The sequence below is a fragment of the Astatotilapia calliptera genome, chromosome 2 (genome assembly GCF_900246225.1).
Source record: "Astatotilapia calliptera chromosome 2, fAstCal1.2, whole genome shotgun sequence".
Taxonomy (NCBI): Eukaryota; Metazoa; Chordata; class Actinopteri; order Cichliformes; family Cichlidae; genus Astatotilapia; species Astatotilapia calliptera.
Window position 1 is genome coordinate 35,068,772 of NC_039303.1, and position 23,607 is coordinate 35,092,378.

General features: G+C 40.8%; 2 protein-coding genes across 5 annotated transcripts; one reads left to right on the top strand and one right to left on the bottom strand.

The window, feature by feature from the left end:
* Positions 1–685: 685 nt before the first annotated feature.
* lamp2 (lysosomal-associated membrane protein 2) lies at positions 686–13,055 on the top strand. 3 transcript variants are annotated; one of them, XM_026145847.1, is made up of 9 exons: positions 686–832; positions 3,589–3,701; positions 5,400–5,610; positions 5,702–5,863; positions 5,953–6,353; positions 6,463–6,573; positions 6,923–6,977; positions 7,064–7,231; positions 11,864–13,055. In XM_026145847.1, exons 1-9 carry the CDS (start codon positions 793–795, stop codon positions 12,004–12,006), a joined length of 1,404 nt encoding a protein of 467 aa, XP_026001632.1. In that variant the 5' UTR covers positions 686–792; the 3' UTR covers positions 12,007–13,055. The 3 variants fall into 3 exon arrangements, with proteins under 3 accessions (XP_026001632.1, XP_026001623.1, XP_026001641.1); XM_026145838.1 differs by lacking the exon at positions 11,864–13,055 and adding an exon at positions 10,787–11,857; XM_026145856.1 differs by lacking the exon at positions 11,864–13,055 and adding an exon at positions 8,311–10,629 and having other exon boundaries at positions 687–832.
* A 3,260-nt stretch (positions 13,056–16,315) lies between these two features.
* atp1b4 (ATPase Na+/K+ transporting subunit beta 4) lies at positions 16,316–22,213 on the bottom strand. Of its 2 annotated transcripts, XM_026145877.1 has the most exons (9): positions 21,544–21,745; positions 21,354–21,410; positions 20,619–20,835; positions 18,962–19,090; positions 18,737–18,841; positions 18,199–18,398; positions 17,637–17,693; positions 17,445–17,537; positions 16,316–17,348 (listed from the first exon to the last, which is right to left on the bottom strand). In XM_026145877.1, the coding sequence occupies exons 2-9, from the start codon at positions 21,405–21,407 to the stop codon at positions 17,187–17,189; spliced, it is 1,017 nt and encodes a 338-aa protein (XP_026001662.1). In that variant the 5' UTR covers positions 21,408–21,410; positions 21,544–21,745; the 3' UTR covers positions 16,316–17,186. The 2 variants fall into 2 exon arrangements, with proteins under 2 accessions (XP_026001662.1, XP_026001653.1); XM_026145868.1 differs by lacking the exons at positions 21,354–21,410; positions 21,544–21,745 and adding an exon at positions 22,130–22,213.
* Positions 22,214–23,607: the final 1,394 nt, after the last annotated feature.

Sequence of the window (23,607 nt, forward strand, 5' to 3'; positions counted from 1 at the left end):
CTGCACTAGTCCAATTTGCTCAAATCTTTGTCAAAGGTCATTGCTCACCATGTCGAGATATGCCAACTTTTCAGCTAACAGGTCTTTGAGAATTGGAATGTCGTTTTTGGTTTAAAAATCCAATTTTATTTTTTTTTATAGATCCAACTAAAGACACGAAAACAAATGATATGCATTTTTTGACAGGCTGCTAATAACAAGCTGCCTAAAGACAGTTTGAAATTGGTTCTTTTCCAAGTTGTCATGTTTATCCCTCGAGTTAGGTCCCTTTTTATGCTTGAACAATTAATAAGTCAGTGTTAAGTGGCTTAACAAAATGTCCAAATAAAAACTCTGAAAGATCTTCAGAAAGCCTGGAAAACTATTACTCAAGACCACTTCTGAAAACTTCCAAAATGTAAAGAAATGCAGGTTAGCTCAAAACGTTTGCACAGCAGCGTATTTCTCGTGAAAGTTCACTTTCGTTAACTGAGAAGCCGAGTCCGGCATAAAGGGAGGTATCTAGTCACCCTAATTATAATAGTATGAAATCATTGGTGAAGATTTTATGAGGCGCTATTAAACACTTAGGTTCGTGTGAGCTTTAAAACGCACACGGGCCAATAATTAGTCCATCAACGAGATTTAGGTGTGGGCCTGGCTCCACACCTCTTATAGGGCTGGCACGTCAGCGTCTGTCATATGACTGTCATTTCCTGGTATCGTCGGTGGTAGCTGCAGCCAAACACCACTGACTGAGCGTCTCCGTCGGTTGTTTTCTCTCCAGTGGCTGACCCTGCAAACTGCCCAGCCATGATGTCTCGCTGCCTTTTCTTTTTTGTGTTTGGAATCGGTAAGTGTCTTCAAAATAGCTTAACTTTAAAGAAGGGGGCTGGGGGGAAAAATCGCTCACTGTTTCTGAGAAGTGGCGTGATTAAACTTCTGGGACGCGCCGGGCCTGTCGCTTCAGGGCTAAATCTTACTGCTGTTCTGGAAAGGAAAATTGCAGAGTATAAACGTAGTTGAAGATGTGTTCAACTGCACTGACACAAACGTGTTTGCTTAGAGTGAGTATAAAGTACAGGCCTTAAGCGGTTCAGTCGTGATGGTTAGCCGTCGTAGCTTCATGGCTAATTGTTACATACGTCAACACTAAACTGAAACGCAGCCAAGCGGTCGCATGTAGCTTTCAGATTTACACATATATAGCTGCTTTATTACCAGGGGGGAAAAAAACAAAAAACGGCAACAAAAAACTCAAAAATAAAAAGTAGCTATTTCCGCGTTAATTTTGCAGCTAATGTTTTGGACAACAATTGCTAGTGTCTGATGGCTTGGTGATTAGATAACACCAGGTTTAGAAGCGAAAGTTCCAGTTAATCATGAAGCCTAAACCCGTCGGAGTCCTATCCTCTGCTAAATAATACTGGCCTAAAACAGATCAAGGTTACAAGAGCAGAAATGAATAGAAAGTGCGACATTAAACGAGCCGTGGGTCCGATAGTTAGCATTAGCTTTTTGACAGTTTGCTGGAAATTGGCACGTGACCGTGAAGCTGAAACGATTTACCGTAGCGCTAAAGTGTAGCATAAAAAGCTAAGCAAATGCAGAGTAGAACTACAGATCTGGATTATTGAAGAGTCTTTGATTTTACAGACGCTTATTTGATTAAGTGACGATAACTTCTAATTACTGGGCTTAGCTGGATAGATCGCTGTTTGTCTAGTAGTTTTTCTGGAAAGTTCTCATCTATTGCAGGCTGATACGAAAATATGCCACCTTATCGGGCCCTGTTGCAACTATGCTGTGTACCTTTTTACTCTGATAATAAAGGGGGTATTTCAGTGCCCTGAAATTTGTTAAGGTATAGCTGAGATTGTATATCTGCCTGTAAGAGATTTCATGAACACTTGTGTGTCTTGTGGACTCGATAGGTTTATCACATTACCTGCAGACCTGAGATGATGAGAGCATGCGGTTAAAACCACAGCTGGCGTATAACTGGACTTCGGCCTTTGTTTAATTGCACGCACATTTTTGTGGTCCGGAGTATCTTGAACATTTAAGTCTGTATTTGTAGTTGTGTGGGAGTTGTTTGGTTTTTTCATTAATTCACCATAAAATGATTTCAAATGACTGTAAACCAGTAATGTGTTCAGAAAGCAACTCTTAAGTTGTCAGTGTAGACAGCACACTGGTTCATCTCTTGAGTCGGGTGACTTGTTTGTCATGCTTGGATGATTCATAGGTCAGTGTCAGTTGGTTTCACAAAGGACAAGCATTTCTCTGAAAATGGTCCGCTTTAAGAACTGGACTAAACATGAATGACATGTCCAAAGAGAAACTTTGAAATACTTTTATAAAACTTGGAGAAATATTACTCAAGGCCACTATATTGTGTGTTTTTGAAAAGGCCAGGACTGGAAACTGAGACCTTTGGACACAATAATGCTGACACTCCTTTGCACTGGAGTCGCATGATTTGGGGGGGGTTAAAAATCTAGGTTGGAGTTAAATTTTTATGTGCTTCCGAAGGTTCCTGGCTACCCTGCAATAATAGCTGTTGGCATTTAAATATTAAAGAAAAATTGTTTGCTTTAACAAATACTAAACTGGAACATCTTTTAGAAAGGAAAACTCAGTTTAACTGATGGGTGACGCAGAACAAGTTTAAGCAAGTCTCAATTCAAATGTTGTTTTGTGTTTTGTTTTTTTAAGGGGGGGATCATGTCATGTGATAAGCTGCTGATAGGTTTTCAGCCCTCAATAATAGGATGTGTTAAACCTCAAGCTTGGTGGCCTAAGCTACTGTGACTAAAAATTGGCTGCTTCTAAGGGTGACTACTATTATTATTATTATTATTATTTACGGTTTGCCATGATTAGGCTTGCGTTAGTAACATCTGTTGCTGTAAATCTGTCATCATGAGTTTAACCTCCTTCAGAGAAGGCTGTAATGATGGCAGGACCTACTATAGGTGTTCTCTCCAGCAGGATGACAAAATGAGGTTGGACAGGATGAACGACTTACTTAGAAAACGTCTTATCTGAGATCCCAGCCTTGATAAGAAAGTTATGTTTACATGACCTGCATAAAACAACATGGTGATTTTGTAGTCCATCTTATCAGTGTTGTAGTTCCACCACAGCAGACATACATGATCAACATTAATCATTAAATTATGAAATTGTTATGGTGTATGCTCCATGGCGCTCTTACACATTTGCTTTACTTTTATTGCAATGTGCTTTGCTTTATTTTATTTTTTTTTGGTCATTTTCCATGAGCTACAGCTTTCTGCTTCCTGAACACATGACCAGTCACATGAAAGTGATAACACACTTGGTATTGGACTTTTTTTTTTCTGTTTGTTTGTGTGGTTTTTTTTTTTTTTTTTTTTTTTAAATTAGGGTGGATTGGTGTGGCTTTTGTGAGACCCTGTGAGTGATGTCATCTTCATAACTTTGCCCACTTGTTGGTCTGCAGGGACTGACTCCATCCCCCTCATCGACCTTTTAAAGCATAAAATGTCACAATTAATGATTCTTATGAGTAAGAATTGTATGTACAGAAGAAAAAAATACTAAGTATTCTCCTTTTCTTTCCAGTGTTCCAGCTATCACATGGCATTGAGTTCAATGTCACAAAAGATGGAAAGTTATGCCTCTATGCCAATCTGGAGCTCACATTCTCGGTCACCTATGAAGATCTTGACAACCAGGTAGGTGTTTTTGTCTTAGCGATGTGAATCACGATTCTTAAGTCTACAGCAGTCCATATAAATACTGTGCTGACGTGTGATAGCAGCTTGGCTCTTATCAGACACTTTAGCTGTGACAGTGTTTTTGTTCCAGTCATGTGAAGAGGAAATGAGGGGTTCCCTGAAAAAACACATTTTTTGCTATTCAGTATTTTAGTTGGTGTTTTCCTGGTGGATATCCTGCTCTTGCAGTGTTGTCTTGTGAGGTGTTGTTTAAGTAATCTCTTAAAGTTAATTTTTGTTTCTTTTAAACCCTACAATCTGATCTGTTTATCAAAATGCTACTTTTTAAACACAGTTTTCATATCTTAGTGGGGACATCTAATTGACATGATGCTTTCCCTAGCTGCTTACCCTAACCATAAAAAGGATGCCTAATCTTAACCCTTAGGTTAAAGTTAGGTTTAGGACAATTGTAACCCTGACACTAAAACCCTATTGAGTTTCAAATGCCTTCAACCTTGTTGGGACAGTCATTTTGTCCCCATAAGTATAGTAACATTCCAATTTCCGGTCCCCACAAAGATAAGTAAACATGGTACGCACACTTTTTTTTTTAATTAAAAAGACAAGTTATAATAAAACGGATCCCCACAAATGTTTTTTTTTTTTTTTTTTTTTTTTATTAAACTTGTACTTTTTCCTACATTTGTCAACATCAGTCCATTAAAATGCCTCTAAAGACTGTAATCAACATGAGGAGGGGAGAGACCCTGTTTGCAAATCAAGAAGCATTTACAAACTCTGTGCTGTTCGGGCTTGTCAGGGCAGGTGAAATTTAAATGAATTTCCACTGCTCTTGAAGCCTGCAAGATGAAGGATGGGTGCTAGTCATGTTGCTAGTCTTGATTTAACCAATGTTAAACTGCTATCACAAACTCCTGTCAAGTGTTAATAGACTAGGCTACTGTTGGCTAGTAGCTGCAAGTGTTAAATAAGCTTCATGTCTAAGCTCTATGAACACACGACAGAACTGGTTCCTTAATTTTGACTTGTGGTTTTCAGAATCTGCTTTTGTGCTGATCATTGGCATTGACTGTATGTTTTACTTGTATTTGTGTTTTTAAAAAGCGGAAAAAATATGGACATGTTGGCATAATTTAAAATCTAAAGCTGATTGGAGGTGGTCGGTAATCACGGACTGAAAATTAGAAGCTTTCTTGTTTTTGCTCATAGATTGTATAGAAGATGGATGCAGCTTCTGAATCTAAAAAGTGAAGCCCTAGCAGAAATGCCTTGACACAGCTTTCTCTTTAATGACCAGCAGGGGGTGCCTCCTGGTTGAAGACATGTCCTTTGCTCAGTGACATCAAGAAATGCTTTCATGATAACTTCATGGTTTCTAACACTAATGTCATGTGATTGAAGTTTATTTTGGTAATTGGTCACAAAAGGCTAGTCAATGACCAAACCCTGGAGAATGACTATTCAGCCTAGCTTGTGACTGTGACAGCACTCAACTTGAGGATTCACAATAGTCATTCTGATTACCTGCATCCATCTTTTATACTGTCTGAGCTTACCCCTTGCTTGATTAGCTGTGGATCCATTTTGTTATTAATTTGAAATGTATTCTGTTTTGCCCATCTTACAAGTTAAATGTTAAACTTGTCAAGTGTGTCAGATTAAGTTCCTATGATCATTTACACTGTCTTTCAGACTCAGACAGCTGTGTTTGCTTTAACTGATGACGCCAATTCAACTAAAAGTACATGTGATGCCAAGCACTCAATGCTGATACTTAATTTTGGAGAGGGTCACGCTTTCAGTATGAGCTTCTCCAAGATTGAAGAAGTTTACGAGGCGGACGTAGTCACCTTTACCTACAATCTCGGCGACCCTGTCCACTTCCCCAACTCTAAATCAAAAGGTAACGTCTACATCTCGATGTGTATTTATTTTTTAAAAAACTTGGCGATAGATCTTCTTGCTGACTTTTTGGACTTTTCTGGATTTGTTAGAACCTACTGTGGCAACAGGGTTTCCTGACATTAAAAACATAGGCATGGATACCTGCTACTCATGCAAAAGTGAGGACCTGATCGAAAGTGGTGACGTCAACATTACGCTGTGGGATGTGCAAATGCAGGCTTTTATCAGTGATGGCAACAAGAGTTCTGAAAGTAAGTACGCGACCTGTGACGCAGCTCATCCTGGCTGTAGCGTTTTGTACATTTCTGTTAACGTGTTCTTCTGTTTTCTCCTCGCACAGTAAGCTCCTGTCCTGCAGATGAACCCATCTCAAGTACAACTGCTGGTCCAAATACCACTACTACTGCTGCCCCTAATGCCACAACTACAACTGTCCCTACCACCGCCCCCAATACAACCACACTTGCCCCCAATACAACCACACTTGCCCCCAATACAACCACACTTGCCCCCAATACAACCACACTTGCCCCCAATACAACCACACTTGCCCCCAATACAACCACACTTGCCCCCAACACAACCACACTTGCCCCCAACACAACAACTATGCCTGTCCCTACTACCACCCCAGTACCCACTCTCCCTGTACCCACTACTGGGAACTACAGCATCGGGACTGTAAATGGCACAGTCTGTCTGCTGGCCAACTTTGGCCTGCGCATTGGTATTAAGGGCGAGGTAGGTTTCATATACTCACATTTGTAACCCCCCCCCCCCCCCCCCCCCTTGACAGATAATTTATCATTTGTTGATTTTGCTTCTGTTCTGTCTGGCTTAAAATTTACAGGAAATGAATTTGGATCCCAATATGGCCAATGTCTCTGGATCATGTGGTGTCAACAGCAGTGAGCTTACTTTGGCATCTAAAAAAATGACTATCAGGTTTACCTTTACCAATGTAAGTCCTCAGAGGTAAAATCATTTATCCATGTGGTAGATAATGTTGCCAAACTTACCAAGGGTCACACTGCACATACTTAGCCATTTTACTGTCCTTAACATGACAACTCCACTTCCAGGAAAACAAAAAAGTAAAAGGTGGTTATGTAACCTTGTATTATGAGTATTTACTTCAGACAGGAGGTATGAGAACCTAAAGTTATACAACTCATTAATTAAAGAGGAAAAATGCTAAGTGCTTTTATTTTAAATCTCTGTGTCAGTGACTGGTATTTAGGAGCTTTTGGGGAATGCCGTTGACTTAAACGAAGTCTTCAGTTTCCCGTTTTGTTTCTAAACTTTTACAGGACACAAAGAAATTCCGCCTGCATGATCTGAACATCAGTGTCAGCACGAGCTCTGGTAACTAAACGATTCTCGTATAGTCACATACACCAGGCAATGCACTGAGAAGAAGGCAAACTATGTGCTGTCTTTCTTCCTTGAAGGTAATTTTTCTGTGGAGAACTCCAGCCTCAATCTGTGGGAGGCATCCATTGGCAGCTCCTACATGTGTAACAAGGAGCAGACTTTCAACATCACCGACACACTCTCCATCCACACCTTCAGCCTGCATGTGCAGCCCTTCGGAGTGAACAAAGGTGTTTTCAGTACAGGTAGGTTATTTTTGAAATCTCCTAGTGTACAGACAGTGGCTCTGATCATGATCAGAATAAGGCAAGAATTTTTTTTAATGGATTTATCAGTGCTGGTTAACAGGTTATTATTTAGGGAAGACATTAAAAAAAAATTCTAGTTGGTGTTGAGAACTGTTCAGTAATCATCCTCTCCCAAACCAGGCTCACACAACTGTGCATAGTTGTGGATCTGTGACATGCTAGTTTTACCCGTTGGAGTTTGGACCCAGACCTCAATTTCATAAGATTGGTGACTTTAAAACAAAAGTTGTCTTGCATAAATTAAAAAAAGGGGCAGCCTCTGTAAGGTTCTCTTCATAGTGCTGACAAATCTCCCGTGTAGTTCTTTTCTTTTGGTGCATTGCACTTTTGTTGCTGATAAAATGTTTGAGGTAATGTGTAATTGCTGGAAGACTTATCATATCCAATCTAAGAGAAACACAGCACCTTTAGACACAGTTGTGTTATCCTGTTAATTTATCACTCATTGTTGCACATGTTTGCTGCTGATTAGCCATTGCTGCTCTCTTCATTGTAACAGAATGACTTATGTTTTATAGTTGATGGTTAATGTGTGCACTGGCTAGGTTAACATCTGTGTGACTGCATTGAAATTCCAGATGGAGGAGGTAAAGCTCTGTGCTGTTGCAAATCAATATCGAATAGTAAATACTATCAATATCGGTTCTTTTTGAGAACTACAGGCATGCTAGCACTTTAAATATCAGGTTGCCCCAGAGTTTTATACATGCAAGCAGTTTACTGACATCACTGAAGGAAGCTGTGCTTTTTATTGCCTTTGTAGTCTTAAATTAAAGCACTAAACATCATGAAAATGAGGTCTGGTTCATCCACCTAATTACTTCATAAACATCTGCAATAACATCTGTCATTAAGTCTTGAGTTGAAAGAGATGAGATTTTGGTGTCGTGTGCTCGAAAAACAAACTACAGATAATCTGACCTGTTGTCCTGCTGCGTCACATGTCTGTCTCACAATGTTTGTTAAATCACAAACGCACTGTTCTACCTGCTGACTGACTCTCTCTTTATCTGCAGCCCATGAATGTTCAGTGGACGACCCAAACATCTTAGTCCCAATCATTGTTGGCGCTGCTCTGGCTGGCTTGATTCTCATTGTAGTGATTGCTTACGTGATTGGTCGAAGAAAGACTTACGTTGGATATCAGACTCTTTAAATTCATATTGCAGTCGATCTTGTGATGTTATGGGGGTTCCCAAGCCTGGTCCTTGGCCTTCATGGTCTCACATTCAGGAGTTGGTCTAAAACTAAATCTACAGTTTTGTGAAATGGCATCAGTGTGGAGGGGACTCAAAATTTACTGTCTGATCATTGAGGTGTAAAGTTTTGGTTTTCATAAAGATGCAGGATTTTCTCTAAAGGACCAGACTTGTTTACCCCCCCAAGTGTTTGTGGTGTCTTTTTGTTTTCCTCATGTTTTTGTTTTCACCTGAATGTCTTTTCTGTTTTTGTTTTGTTTTTTTATTGGTTAATGGGCAAGTGCAAGATCTATCAAGCATTTGTTCAAATTGGATATCTGGTCATGCAAAGTCTACCTTTTCATAAACGAAGCCCCCTGAACATCTTCCACATTTCTAGCACAAGATGTGACCATGTAATTGGTTTCTGTAGGATCCTGCACTCGCTCAGCAGACATTCCCCTTTTTGTTTTTGTCTTTAAAACACATTTGTTTTCTTGTTTAACCCCCATTGAGAATTTGTGGAAATCAATTGAAAACCTCAATGTCACAGCAGCTTTTTTTTTTTTTTTTTTTTTTCTCCCCCTCCTCCCTCCCTGGAAGTTCATTAACACAGATGAATGTCTGCTCCTTTTAAAAGGCTGTAGATGAATATGCCTTAGTCCATGTTTGCCCCTGTAGAGCAGGAGAAACATAAGATATTTGTCCTGGTTATGGCATTGAACATATAAAAGCACACATGGCGCTAATTACTTTAACAATGGCTCACCAACAGATTATTGTGACGACCCCCAGAGTGACAAACCTGTGATGAAGCCATCATTAGTCATTAAATTTGCACATGCTCTGTTCAAACCGGAAGTTGTGTGTGGCAGTTTTCTCTCTTCCTCACTCAGAAGACATTTTGGCATTATGTTTAGAAAAGGGATCATACTATTATGTAGATATTCACTTTCAGCACAGATGATTCTGAAATGGGGATATTTGCATGTAAATGCACTTAAACACTCTTTATATTTTTCTTACGTTGACTCTGCTGTCACATGATCTCACCTGTGTAAAATTCTGGGCTTTGGCCTGAGCTCTACAGGTGGCTGCTGCTGGATCAGTGGGTGTTAAAGCCCCTGAAAACTTTGGGTTCAGAGCTCTGCATCTTTAGATATGTCACGAAACTGAGTAGGAATGACGACAAATGGTGCAGGAATGGTTTGACGTGTTGCACAATTCTCGTGCATCTCTCTAGCTCACAACTTGACACGTTCATATCATGTTTGGTTAATCTGTGTGCTACAACTCTTAAAGTCAGTCCAGTTTTCCAAATGCCAAACTGTTTGTTAGGTTTCAGCTTACCTGTCTCTTTAAGACCTCAGGCTGTAGTTTAATCCGATTATTCTAATAAATGTGCAAACAACCACACAACTGCCAGGATAGCTTTAATTGGTGTGCTGAAATTAGTGATAACTTGACATTAAATGGATTTTTAAAGAGGCTGAAAGTAAGTTTTCAGGACCTTTCGAATCAGGGAGTTGGATCAGAGTAGCACAGTCGGGTATTGCAGGCCACAGAATGTGTTCTTTGTAATGACAGGCAGGCTGTGTGACACGACAGTAGCTGTATGTTAATTCAAGCAGAGTACTGTTTATTGTTCATTTGGTCGCAGCCACAAATCATTACTTTTTTTTTTTATTTCCCAAGATGCTTGTGAAATTCTGCTTTTTCCAGGTCACTGTATATGCGTATAGTTAATGGCACTTAAGAGCTTTGACTTTTGCTTGTGATTGTTGCAGTTTGTATTTCAGCTTTGTACAAGTTGCCTTGATGATGAAGATGGTTTTGCAGCATTAAGAGTTTTAATTAGACACTTGTCAAATCATCTAACAAGCTTTGCTCAATAACTTTGTCCTGTGCATTCAGTAACTCACTGCTTACTCGCTGCGTGATGTTTGGCTGCTTAATTTCCCTCCACTCGTGGAGGAGACGTGCACACACATAAAGGGAATCTGTGCTGCAAGACAATCTCAGTTGTTGTGTGTTATGTGGATGCAACTGATTTCCTCTGCATTCTCTCATGCTGTTAGCTATAATAAATTGGATTTCAAATTGTGTCAACTGAGCTTTTTAGTGTTTTCTACAGAAATAAAAGAATGTGCTGTTGAACCACTTGAGTAAATGTTTATGCTTTTAATACCTGGGAGATTTACGTGTCAGACCACTTCTATCTTTCGGCTGTCCTTTCAGTAACCATATGTTATGTTTATGTCCTATGTTAAGCCTGTGAGACATTCACCTCTCTGCTCTCTTCACTCCTGTTTAGCTGAGGAATGCCTGGCTGATGGGGAGAGCTTCCTTGTTCCCATAGCTGTCGGAGTTGCCCTGCTTGTTCTCATTCTTATTGTTCTGCTGGCCTACTTCATCGGAAGAAGGAGAAGCATGGCCACCGGCTATCAGTCTTTCTAATTTCTCATTTAGAGCTTTCAGCTATACAAAGGATAGTTGCTGCCTTTGACTAATTGTGGGGAAAAACTATCATTGTGTTTATGTAGTGTTGATAGGTGTTCAGATTCTCTTCTTGCTGAGAGCCAAATTGACGCTGTTCTGTCTGTAAATTTGAAGCTACAGTTTAGCCTCGCGTAAAGACTGGAAACACTGAGACTGCATCTTTAGATTTAACTGAAGTCTGTGCCAGCAGCTCAAAAGATCACTTAAGCTGGTTTTCTACACGATTCCTACCCTGAACTCGGCCGCACTTCGGCTGATGCAGAGACTGCCAGCTCCTTAGAATAAAGGCTGTGATGTTGATCTAATGTAACCATGAGTGCCATGTAAACCAGGCAGTACAGTAGTGCCACCATTTCTTGCAGAAAATGTTTTTTAAATTAAATATTTAAGATGCACAAATTAAGCAGAATGAATAAATCTGAACTAATTTCTTGGCTGGCGGTGGTTAGATTCAGAAATCTTGTTTTTTCTTTTCTCTTCATGGCAACAAACAACTTGTACATATTAAAATCCACAGGTTGTATTAACGGTCTTTTCAGATTAACCTGTTAATGAGCAGACTTTAAAGATGCTGACATGACCAGTTTCTAGTGTTTATGCTAAGCTGTGCTGACCAGCTTTGTATAAGAGCGGCATTAATTGGATTTGGCAAAAAGGCGTTTTTGTGTATCTTCCAAACCTCCATCACTCACTTTAATAACTATTACACTGACTCAAATCCTTGTGTTGACGTATTTATCCCCACCACCACCAAAATCAACACTACTGTAATGTTGCTGATTGCTGTTTCCTCTTCTCACTGCTTCCTGCTGCATTTCTAACCCAAACTTCCTCTGAGTGTTTTTCCTCCTAAAGCACTAACCTGTCCTTTCTGTGTCTCTCTTTCTGTCAGCTGAAGAGTGCTTCCTGGATTCTGATTTGAGCTTTTTGGTGCCCATCGCAGTTGGCGTGGCACTCAGCTTCCTAATCATCCTTGTGCTTATCTCTTACCTGATTGGTCGGAGGAAGAGTCGCACTGGCTACCAGTCCGTATAATTCAACCCCGCTGCGTCTTCTGCCCCTTACAGCTCTTTAAAAAAAAAAAACACCTTCCCAGCACTCTCCTGCCCACATTTATGCTCTCTTCAGTTTCCCGTGAGACAACGTCTTAAAAAAATAAAATAACCTTTCAGCTTATTTCGCAAACCCCCTTTCAAATTTGTCCCCTCCGTTTTGCTTTATTGCCAGTGACTGAATAGAGTACCAAAACATTTATGATCGATATTGCATCGTTTGATTATAGATTGCATGTTTTAAAAAGTTAAATTTATGGCTGCGATTAGCCTTCCACTTCCTCCTCCCTTCCCTCCGCCACCCCAGAGAGGCTTTTTGCTCTCGGTTTCTGTGCTGTATAATAGTATATGTGTAAATTACTCTTGTATAGAATGAATGACACTGATTTTTGATGACATGAATGTACAAGCAAGCTAATAGAGCCACTCATTAATTTCCCAGACATTCATATTTTTCCACTGAGTCTCTAATTGTATTACGCTCCATGTAACATGAACCTCTTTTTGATGCACACACTTGGTCACTTGTAGCTCAATTAAAGGGACGATAACAGGACACTTAACCAGCATTGGGACCACCTTTTGTTTAGTTTTTGTTTTTTCTGGTTTAATGTTGTTTCTCACTCACGGTAGGAGATTTATATTTTCCTGAAATGAACATTTGTTTACACATGAGTACTTGGTGAGTTAATCATGGTGGTGTCCCCTCGTAACCCTGTGATATTTGAAAAAGCTCAAACGCAGTAGACTCAGGCTTACACCGATCACCCGGATCAAACCGCATACTACCCCGTCCATGTCATAGTACACTAACGACAGGTGAAGTTCAGGTGTGAAGACGACGTTTCCTCGAGTCGCACCGTTTCGTTCATGTGATTCTGAGCGTCCGGTCACTCCCCGACAGTTTCGTGCCTTTCTGTTGTGCACCTCTCGAGTTGCTTGCTTGAAGCTTGTCTCCATCTGATGAAGAATGTGATGTGATGAGCTTGTTTGACACAAGTGGGGAACAAATTAAATAAAGTTTGGTTCTTGTTTTGTATCATTGTCATTTATTTTTTCTTAACTGTTTCTACTTCGCTTTACTTGTCAAGGTGCAGACTTAGCTAGAAAAACTCATCTCCTGACTGCTGTCCTATTGATGCTTAAAGCAGGGTCCCTTTAAAGTCTTTGATAACCTGCTTTAAAAAAATCTTCAGTGATAATGTTGTTCTACTTTATGCTCTGATGGTTTTAACATTTTATCAGCTGCCTTTGCAAACCCTCTGGATGGATTGGTAGTCCACATTTTATGATAATCAAACCATTTAGTTCAAAACTTTTAAAAGATGGATGTGAAACCAGATCATGTTGTATTTGTTAGCCTGACAGCATCCTCAGAATACTTCAGGTGAAGCACTCTACCTAGGTTAATATTAAATTAGAGGAGCATTTCATAAACATCAGGCCTCTAAATGTTTGGGGAGTTGGGTTTTTTTTTTGTTTTGTTTTTTTTTTTTTTTTTTTTTTTTTTCCATCGTAATCATGCAAAACTAAATGTTTCAGAAAATGTTCACACAACGTTGCCAAACATTACCACCTCCTGTCAGTTACTCCCTTTAGGGATCGCCACCACGGATCACCTGAGCATCTTCCACCTCTGTCACACCAACCCTCTGCATGTCCTCCTTCACTACACCCATGAATCTTCTCTGTGGTCGTTCGTTTCCTCCTAGCTGGTCGCTCCATCTTTAACCCCCTTTATCCAATATATCTACTGTTCCTCCTCTGCACACATCCAAACCATCTCAGCTTTGTTCTCTAAATTTGTCTCCGAGTCACTCACCCTGCGCTTTCCTTCATCTTGGCCTCCTGTCATTTTGGCCGTACCGCCATCACCAAACCATGCATCAGAGCTGGTCTCGCTACTCTTCTGTCATGAATCAGCCCTGATATTCTTCACTTGCACTCTATTCACCTCTCTCATGCACTGCCCATTGCTTTGGATGGTTTACCTCAAGTATTTCAAATACTTCACTACCTCTACTCTTTGCAGCTTCACTGTTACACCTGTCTCCCTCTTATTCATACACATGTATTCTGTCTTGCTTCCACTGACCTTCATTCCTCCATCTCTCCAAGCTCTTTCACCTGCTGCCTTCTCTCCCTACAGACCACAATGTCATCTGCAAACATCATAGTCCACAGAGACTCATGCCTGACCTCATCAGTCAACCTGTCTACCACCATAGCTTCATGGTCAGGATTCATTTAACCTCGGACACACTGAACACCTAATGGGTCTCCACCCAACCTGTGCTTAAGGTCACATTTGTCAGTGGATTGTAATTTTGCTTAGTTTAGTTTCTTGTCAACCAGTGACAAGAAAACGTGTTACTCTACTTTTAGTACTTAAGAAATTAAAATAACCTGTGAACCTGATGAGCTGCTACTCTAATACTCACCTCTAATGCAGGGATATCAAAGTCATTTTATACCGTGGGCCACATACGACCCACTTTCATTTTAAGTGGGCCAGACCAGCAAAACACTCCTTTCTGTCAGGTTAAGATGTTTACCTTAATATGTAATCCCTGAGATATCTCAACACACGAAAAAGAAATGCAAATCATCTCTGCTGCTAAGAAATAAATGTGTGAAATTGCTCATTCACCGGACTGTCCTGTCATAAAATAGAACGTTTTTGTTTGGGTTTTTTTGTTAACCGACAGAAAAATGTTTATTTTTTCAGAAAAACTGGAAATTTTCTTTCCTTTAATTGATCATCTTTTAGTTAATTACTTTGGTGTAGTAAGGGTGGAGGCCTTTATCATTTAGAAATGTTATAAAATTTAAAATGTTTTATAATGCTATAGAAAGCCATCTAGTGGGCTTGATTGGCATTCTTGCTGGGCCATTTTTGGCCCCTGGGCCTTATGTTTGACACCACTGCTCTAACGCAATCTGTTAATTTTCATTTCATAAGGTTGTTTGGAGGATGTTTTCCCACCTTAATATCATTGTGGGAATGTTTCATAAAAGATTAGAGTATAATCTGGTACTCCAAGCCATGCTCAACATGCTGCAGGGAGAATGTCTTAGTTTAACTTTTAACGTTTCAGGAACATTATATAAAGAAAAAAAAATCTACCCTCTCTGTGTTCTTTGAATAATTAATTAAAACATGTGCTCGATAACATCATTAGAACTTGTAGGTGACTATTGCCAGTGTCGTAGGAACTTTCCCTACAAGCTCGAGAGTCTTGCGACTAAACTGCATTCAAAGGTTAACGGGCGTAAACATTTACACTGCTGAACGATCAAATGGCCTAAACTGTGCATTTGACTTTGATTGGCTACCTGCTTTTTATGACCTGTAACAAGCACGCACAGCCGTGACTCTCATGCCAGCTACTGACATGAAAACAAGTTGACCCTGGAGTTGCACAATGCTGAACTGATATGGAGACGAGTATCAATGCTGACTTTGTATAAATGGGTTTCTGACAGTTTATCTGAACTTGAAGCAAAAATGTAGACAAAGCGTTTGAGTGGTGCCCCCTATTTTTGTCAACAACACAGAGACGAAGAGCTGCTGCACTGGGGCATGAAAAGCTAAGAGCGAAGTATAAAATGAAAACACGATCCTCCCTTTGGTAGAGCCCCCTCGTGTTAATCTCTTATTACTCTTCAGTTCCTGGATGCCTGCAGTTGTATTACCCTTATCCATTTCAGGGCTTCTTTAGCCAATGTTTCAACCTGCTTCCATGTCCTGTGCTTGGGTCCTCATTATACCTCCAATTACACATTTTACTAGAATTAAATTTTTGTGGTTAACGATTCAAAAAGTCTGAGAACCGATTCCTTACACTTACCCTCCAGTGGATGGTAAGCGTGTTGATTGGCCTCTTTGGTCGACACCAGCATATAACACAGCTGTTGAGATGCCAATAAAGTTGGTACTGGAAATTTGAATGTACGTAATCAGTCTCACTCTAGAATGATGGATTTAAAGTTGTTTAGAAACGCTTCCCAAACTGATGGGCAGCAATAATTACTTCTCTAAGATCACTGCTGCTGTCTTTCTTGCTTGGTTTGTGGTTAATCAAGTGCATTTTGCATTTGAGCAGCAGCATCTTACTTCTTAAGGAAGCATTAAGTGTTTACTTTATAACCTTGTTTTATAGCAGCTGCCTCTGTATAATACGACATTCTTTAAAAATATGAGACTTCTGCAGTAAATCAATTTAGATGTTATAGCAACATGTCAGAGTCTGTGCAGGCTGTTAGTGATGTGGAAGAAAACTTGCAGTACATACCAGAACACTGTATTTATTGTAAGAGCTATAATAGGAATAAATACAACACTGATACCAAGTTTAGTAGCACAGTTCAGGCATGATTAATACTATCACAAAATAGTTATAGCATAATTAAAACGGTGCAGACCTTTGACAAACTATTTCACAGCACAGTGCGTCTCTTTATTGATCAGTCATGTATAGTATTTCATTTTCCAAAGCGAATATTTTTTACAAAAGAAGAAGTGATACTTTATCATAAATGTATAATACTGCTCTATTCAACAAAAATATAGTAATCATGTATTTGCATTTATTATGTCTTTTTTTTTTACTGTGTAAGTACAGTACAAGTCCTGCTTTCAGTGTTTGCATGATAGTTCTTTGAATTCTTACAATATACATGTTTGAAAAATATAATGCAAAACAAATTAGTACACTTGGTCGCACAAAAATGTGCACAAAAACGTACGATCTAACCTGAAAGAACTCTAGTTCCCTATTAATGTTTAATTCATAATTGGATTTGCATAGCCAGAAACTCTAACTAATGGGCAGAGTGTAATTTAGTGCGGTTAATCTCACTAATCATTACAAAATATCAGGAATCGAACAGGAATAACTCGCTCTAGGCACTCGTTCCTGTGCTCAGCACTGTTTGTTGTGGGTGCAGGTGCCAGTAGCACACTCGTGGTACAAAGAAACAACAAAAAACACGAGTAAATACCTACTTCTTGAGGATTTTGTTTCACAGCAGAAGATATTTAAGTGAAAGACGAGGACAGGGGCAAATTACATATCTCATGGAAAATAACGGTTCAGTATAAATCTTGTCTCGTGAATGTTTTCCTGCCTCGTCTTGTGAGCGTCCTGCGACACCTTCGCTTTACGCTCCGACCTCCAAGGAGAAGGTCACGCTGCCCAGGTAGCGGTCAGTAGGAGAATCGTTAATGATGCCCTTTCCGTTCAGTTTGCATTGTACTTGGATGTTAGCGCCTTGCTGCACGCCCGTAAAACGTACAGCCACGACTGGTGAAGAGTAGTTTACCTGAGAGACGAGAGACAGAAGATTAAGACCCGACGGGTGTTTTAAATTCGACTGCTGCTGCAGCAGTTCCCCGACAATCATGAAACTTTCACTCACATGTCTCAGCTTCCCGTAGTATGGATAATACTTGTTTTCAAAAATGCTTTTGGGAAAAAACTCAATTTTTCCCAAGACTTCTGGTGGTCCTTTCTGAGAGAGAAACTTAAAATAGTAAGTCTATTTTACAGACTTACTTATTTTTATACACTTTCAGTCATGAGTCAAAGAATCAAGAAAGAAAAACTTTACCTTAACGCCACAGGTCACATTTATCGGTTTCCCCTGACCAGGTAAGTAACCGAGGATCTATTAAAGAAGAACAAGAGTAAGAGGGAAAATGTCTCACTCTGTAAGCACAAATGTAAAGATGCACCTTTGTGGATTCATCTGACAATGTCTTTACATTTAAAAGTGAAATATTCCATTTTTTTTAATATGCCAAAGCCTCATTTTCTCTCTTGTAGTTTTTCCATCCTGCATTGTTTGCATGCACACGCTATGTATCATCTTTGTCCCAAACTGAATTAGATAAGTAGATTTTTTTTTAAGGCACAGCTGATGGTGAGTTTCCTTTGCCCTCTTTGTGGGGCACCGACTGTTTCTGTTTGCAAGAAAAATCACAAATAAATATGTGAAAACATTCAAAAATGTTTCTAATTAGGCATGAAATAAGCACCCAATGACAAAAGGCTTTCTCTCTGTCTTACCTAGAATGACCACAAGATGTCACTCGCACAGTAAATTGATAGTAAAATTGATTCATAGTACAGTAATCTGGATTTCTGATATTTTAAAATCCATCTTTTTTTACCCGGTTCATTCGAAGGAGGATGCATGGCATTCCCTGAGAATAGCCAAAGTTGGCGTCCTGCAGCCCTGAACACTGCCCCAACCAGGACCGTTTAAACTGACACGCTTTCCGCTCTGCAGCCTCGTCCAAGTCGTCCTGCATGAAGTATGTCTCCTTATCACAGGGAATATTCTTCCTCTGCTGAGCAGCATCGTTATACGCTGAAAGTACAGAGCAGAGAGAAAGGGGGAGGGAGAATGAGAGAGAGAGGAGGGCATAAATAAACCTTTGCAGTGCCCTGCCAGGCGCAGGCCTCTGATTAAGAAAGCCTGACAAAAGATGATTGTGAAAAAAAAAACACCCAGGACTGAATAGCAACCCTCTGCCCACAAAGAGGCTTCCCTTCCCAGCATGCCCTGCAAGGACCAAATAGAAAAAAGAGGGACAAAGGCAGTGAAGATGAGGATTAACCCATTCCATGTCTCTTCATTTTAAACAAACTCAACAACCTTGTCAGACCTCCCAGCTTTGACCACCCCACCTCGATCGCATCACTCACGTCTTAGATATTCCTCCATAGACCTGGCGTACTTCCTCCAGGATTTGCGATCAGATGCGTTAAAAGCAATCTCATGGCCTTCTAGGTGCGGGGCCATCGTCATACCTGCCAGTGGAGACGCAGAGACAGTCAACTGTGCTGAGATTCAGGGAGAAGCAACAGACAGAAGGACAGCTAGAGGGACAGAGAACAGAGGAGGTGGTTTGAGTTTGGAGTTATAGTTACCTGGTGGCATCACTCTATCGTTGAAGGTGGGGTGGTAGGGACTAATAGACCACATGAGGCAAAACAAACAGCCGCCAAACATGGCTGCAAGAAACAAATAAAGTGCAGCATAGAAGAGTAGGATGAGGCCTGAATGGTGAGAGTGAAGGAAAAAAATAAAAAGAGGCATTAGGGAGTACTTGCACAAATGTGGATTACATAACAGACAACACAGCTCCTGATAAATTACATCTGATCTGAGTGAAGGGGAATAACGAACCATGAACAATTCCCACTTTGCTCAGGCAAACCATTTGGTCTGTCTGGACTCCAGCTACTGTCCTTGATCAGGACGGTCACTAATTTGTTTAGGAATAAAAAAAGCACTGTGGTCCCCTCGTGTCTGCATTTGCGAATAACTCCACTGGCTTTGGTATGAAACCCATACTTAGCTAAAGCACGGACCTTGTGCCAAAGAAATCCTGAGAAATAGCACTGGTCTGCAATTTTCAATTAACAGTCCATTAGCTACTAATCAAGCTAAACGTGTCCTAAATAAAATGGCTTTTGCTGTGTGGGCAATTTCACAGGGGACTAGCTGTAGCCAGCGTTGCATCCCCTGAGCCACAAAGGCCTTTCTGTTTGAGCTCAGTGAGAATTCTCCCAGCTGTCCTTTCACTCAGGAACACAGTGAACCTCCGGTTGCCATCGTAGTGAAGGTCCTTTTGCAGCCATAGAGGCACAGCCAGCTCCAAGGAACCCCAATCACCCCACTCTGGTATTGTGTCCCCTCTTACACACTCGTCTCACAGGACACGCAGCACAGACTTCAACTCGGGGTCTTTCTTCAGCAGACACATGGGCCCCACTCTTCCACAAGTGTGCACACACACTGGTTATGTGGCCCGGGGATCCGGCATTGCAGCTTATGCAAGTAACACACACTTTCCTTAGAAGTTCTTTCTGCACACAGTTGGATCATGTTTGCCATTGTGTGAAAAGAGAGGGGGCTCAACAGCATCACATAGCAACTACCCTGGTTATACCAAGAGGTTGCTCCATCACCAGTGACTCAACAAACTCGTCCAGTGTGTCGCTCATGCCAAAAAAGTTCTCCAGCGCCCAAAGCTCGATTTGGCAGTTAGATTTACAGGGCGGGGGAAAAGAACATGAACACCTCTACGTGTTTTACTGCAACTGAGAGGCCACAAGCATGTTAAGTTCAGCAATGAGGTCGCCAAGGCTTTGGGAAAGAGGCTGTGGAGAGCATGGTAAGATGTAGAGGAATGTGTTTCCTGGCCAATGTGAGGCCTTGAACAGTGCGTCCCGCTGGGGAATCGTCCCCAGGCAGTCTGTTTTTGTCGGGACACTCTGAATCATCCATGCACCTATGTAAACATTGAGCATGAGGACACACACACACACACACTCGCAGCACAGTGAGCTCAGTCACTGGACTGGAAAGACATTTCTCACCCTAAAACTATCGCTGAGTGCATCTTAAAAAACACACACACACACTGAACCATCACATTTGCATGTTATTTAGGATGATTAACTGTGTTGCACTCAACATTAAAAGTGTCGTTATGGTCATATGCACTAAAAAATATATGATACAAAATGTCCCTTCCCCATAACCCAACAGCAGAGAATTTTTCTTTCTTCATCAACTCACTCCAGCTCTTCCCAGAGCGACCCATGAATTCGTTGGTCTCTGCATTCCACAGGTATGTCTTCAGGTCGTCTATTTTCTGGTGGAGCGTCCTCTTGGGAATCGGCCTGCGCTTCCATCTCTCAAAGTTGAGGTCTTCCTGCTCTAGAGGCTGATGCTCGGCCAGCTCCTCCTGCTCTTCCTCCAGCTCTTGGCCATGCTTGAGTATCACTTTGTGAGGCTGGTGGAAAGAAGAAGAGAAAAAGCCCTCACCACACATATTCTAAACTGCTGAGTTCTACAGTGAAACCTATTTGCTTTTCAAATTACTGCAGGAAAAAAATGGCATGCCTCCTGATCTGAGTATGACCGATAACATAAACTGCCAGACAGCGCTCTGCATATTAATGAACTGATGGTCCTGTCCTCCGTTTCTGCAAATTATAAACCCGCTGGTGACCTTGTGGCACTCGTTGGGAGAGCTGACCTCCTCTGAGTGGACCCTCCTGCTTGGAGCAGCAGCTGCAGACAGCAGAACTGGAGGGTCACTCTGACAGCCAGCTGTTACTGAGTCTCAGCATCCAGAGGCCAGGACACACAGATCCCAGAGGAGCCACGGGACACATCATTTGCGAGAGAGAGGCCTTTATAAGAATCTGCTGCTACGGGAGGATGGGAGCGGGGTTGATAACTTTGAGGTTCATCAAAAACGCTCATGAGCCAGAGGGAAAAAAAGAATAAAATAATCTCAGCACTCACAAGACTTCTAACAAGCTTCTCCTCAGCTCCTCCCTCTGTGGAACTGGGCTCCATATTCTTCGCAGAAAGAAAAGGTGCCAGTTAAACCAACCACAATCCACGGTGTCCATTAAATTACTTTTCAATTCAAAGCCAAGCTATCTGAAATACACAATCTGTGCTCTATCGATGAATGAAAAGTCGGACATACCTGAAGTTCTCTTTTCAATTAAAAAAACACGGATTAATAAGTCGAAAACCCTATTGGCCCCCAGAGGAAAAAAAATATTATTTGTCAAAAAGTTTTGGGGGATTTCATTAGAAAGTTTTAGGCGTGCAGGGGGAACCGGGTGTGGAGAGCTTCCTTCAACTAGGCGCGCATCATAGTGAATGAGCGCTGGCCGGAGAAAAGCTGGGGGTGGGATGCAAAGTGCTTTTTCTTTTTTGGGTCCCACAGACGTTTTGGCAGCGGCCTGGATCACAGCACTGCATGCTGTACACGCACACCATCAGCCATTGTCTGCTAAGCTGAAGCAAAGCGTGAATACAATATTTATAGCCTCTCCCAGCACAAGACACTCAATCAGCGCCTGGCTGCGTACTGTAAATGCGCAAAGATCTTCCAGCAATTAACTATTTTTCAATTCTTAGTTAAATATCTTTGACTCGGGTGTTTATCTAACTTAAATCACAAATCAAATCAAAGTAAATCAATCATTAGATACACTCCACGCACGTGTATGCGCACTAATCCAGCTGTCAGCACCCACAATTTCAACGGATTACCATAAACTAACCTCTGGTGAAGTAGTCCTCATCCCTGATCCCATTAGCACTCCGGTCACGTACCGTTCTGTTACCCCCATACTAAAGTGGAAGGGGGGAACGTCCCTAAGAAGTTCCCCTCCTCCTTTTACATGAAAAGAGAAATTGCGTCATGGAAAAAGCAATTCTTTGAGATATGCGCGGCAAATCGTGCGTGTGTGTTAGAGCTCGCGTTTTTTACAGTAAAAGCCAAATAAGGATGTTTGCAGAGAACTAAAAGTCACAAAAATATATTTGTCAGTAGTTCTCCTGTCAGTGCAGATTAATAACCTGAACATGTCCTTCAAAAGAAAAGCGAGCAGGGGTGCTTCCAGGATTTTTCTGGGCAGCCGGGGCCCATAAAATCAGAATATTCCATCAGAAATGAAAATTGTTTGGAGAACACTGGACATTTTTTACATTAATTTGTATTGAGTAACTATTTTAAAAAATACTCCAATGTCACTTATGGGGGACATTCACATTTCATGCTCAGGGTCTGTGCACAGGCAGTGTATAAGGCTGTTTTTCATTTCGTTTCTTTGTTTGTGTGTGTAAATTACAGTTGTCCTGAGACAAAGTGTAAACACAATTGTTGAAAAAGTAGCTCTCAAATAACATTTAAAATACAAAATAGCTCCTGAGAACCCCCCAAAATGCCCTTTTTCTCTTGTCCCAACTGATAACCAGATTTCATGTCAAATAGAAGAAGTTATAAATCCACTTTTTTTGTTTTAATTATATTAACACATATTTCTTATAATTGTTAAACCAGTGTATCTAAGTGTTTGTGAATGCATCATTAACCGTGCTCCTCTAGCCCTTCCATCAAAGTTCGATTATAGCCCATTTTTCAGGATCAGCTGGTCTTTTGGGGGTTTCATCTTTGGATACAGGTATGTAGAAATTCGTTTTAATGTGTTGAGACTTACATTGAGAGTTGTTATAGTCTGATCGTGATGTCTGTGGATCTGGTGCATTTCACTTGGTATGTGTTTGGCTGCCCAGTAGTCGTTGGTGAGTAATTGCAGTTTACTCCCCTGCTGCTGTTTGTTTAGGTTTTATTGTATTTTATTCTAGTTTTTAGGGTAATACATTGAAATATACAGTGGTTTCTAGTTCAAGTGAGTTGCCTGGTCTTTTCATTGTTGATTACTTTTTCTTTTTTAGTAAAGCAGAAGGTCTTTTTTGAGAAGCTGCGGGCACCTTTGGGGAGGTCCTCTCTCCTCATTTGTGAATAAAAGCACTGGGACGCAGGTGTAAGGGACACCGCTATGTTTGTCCAATTAGGACGTGGCAACTTATATCATGTGTTGCTTTAGCTGAGCTGCTATTTTTCCACTGTGTTTTAGAAATTTATTGAAAGAAACCAAGTCTGAGTGCTTTTGTGATAAATTGTAATTAAGGTCCACTTGAGTACATTTCCAGGGATGGAATTCCCAGGTGGCTTTTTTTAAGTTGGTCTTTCTTC

Bases quoted from the DNA above. Each gene is read 5' to 3' on its own strand.
- lamp2 (XM_026145847.1), top strand. From the start codon at position 793: ATGATGTCTCGCTGCCTTTTCTTTTTTGTGTTTGGAATCG. The intron at 833-3,588 runs GTAAGTGTCTTC...TTTTCTTTCCAG, and splicing joins CTTTTTTGTGTTTGGAATCG to TGTTCCAGCTATCACATGGC. The intron at 5,611-5,701 runs GTAACGTCTACA...TGGATTTGTTAG, and splicing joins CCCCAACTCTAAATCAAAAG to AACCTACTGTGGCAACAGGG.
- atp1b4 (XM_026145868.1), bottom strand. From the start codon at position 22,198: ATGGGGGTAACAGAACGGTACGTGACCGGAGTGCTAATGGGATCAGGG. The intron at 20,836-22,129 runs GTTAGTTTATGG...TCTTTCCACCAG, and splicing joins TGAGGACTACTTCACCAGAG to CCTCACAAAGTGATACTCAA. The intron at 17,694-18,198 runs GTAAAAAAAGAT...CTTCTTTAATAG, and splicing joins TCCTCCTTCGAATGAACCGG to ATCCTCGGTTACTTACCTGG.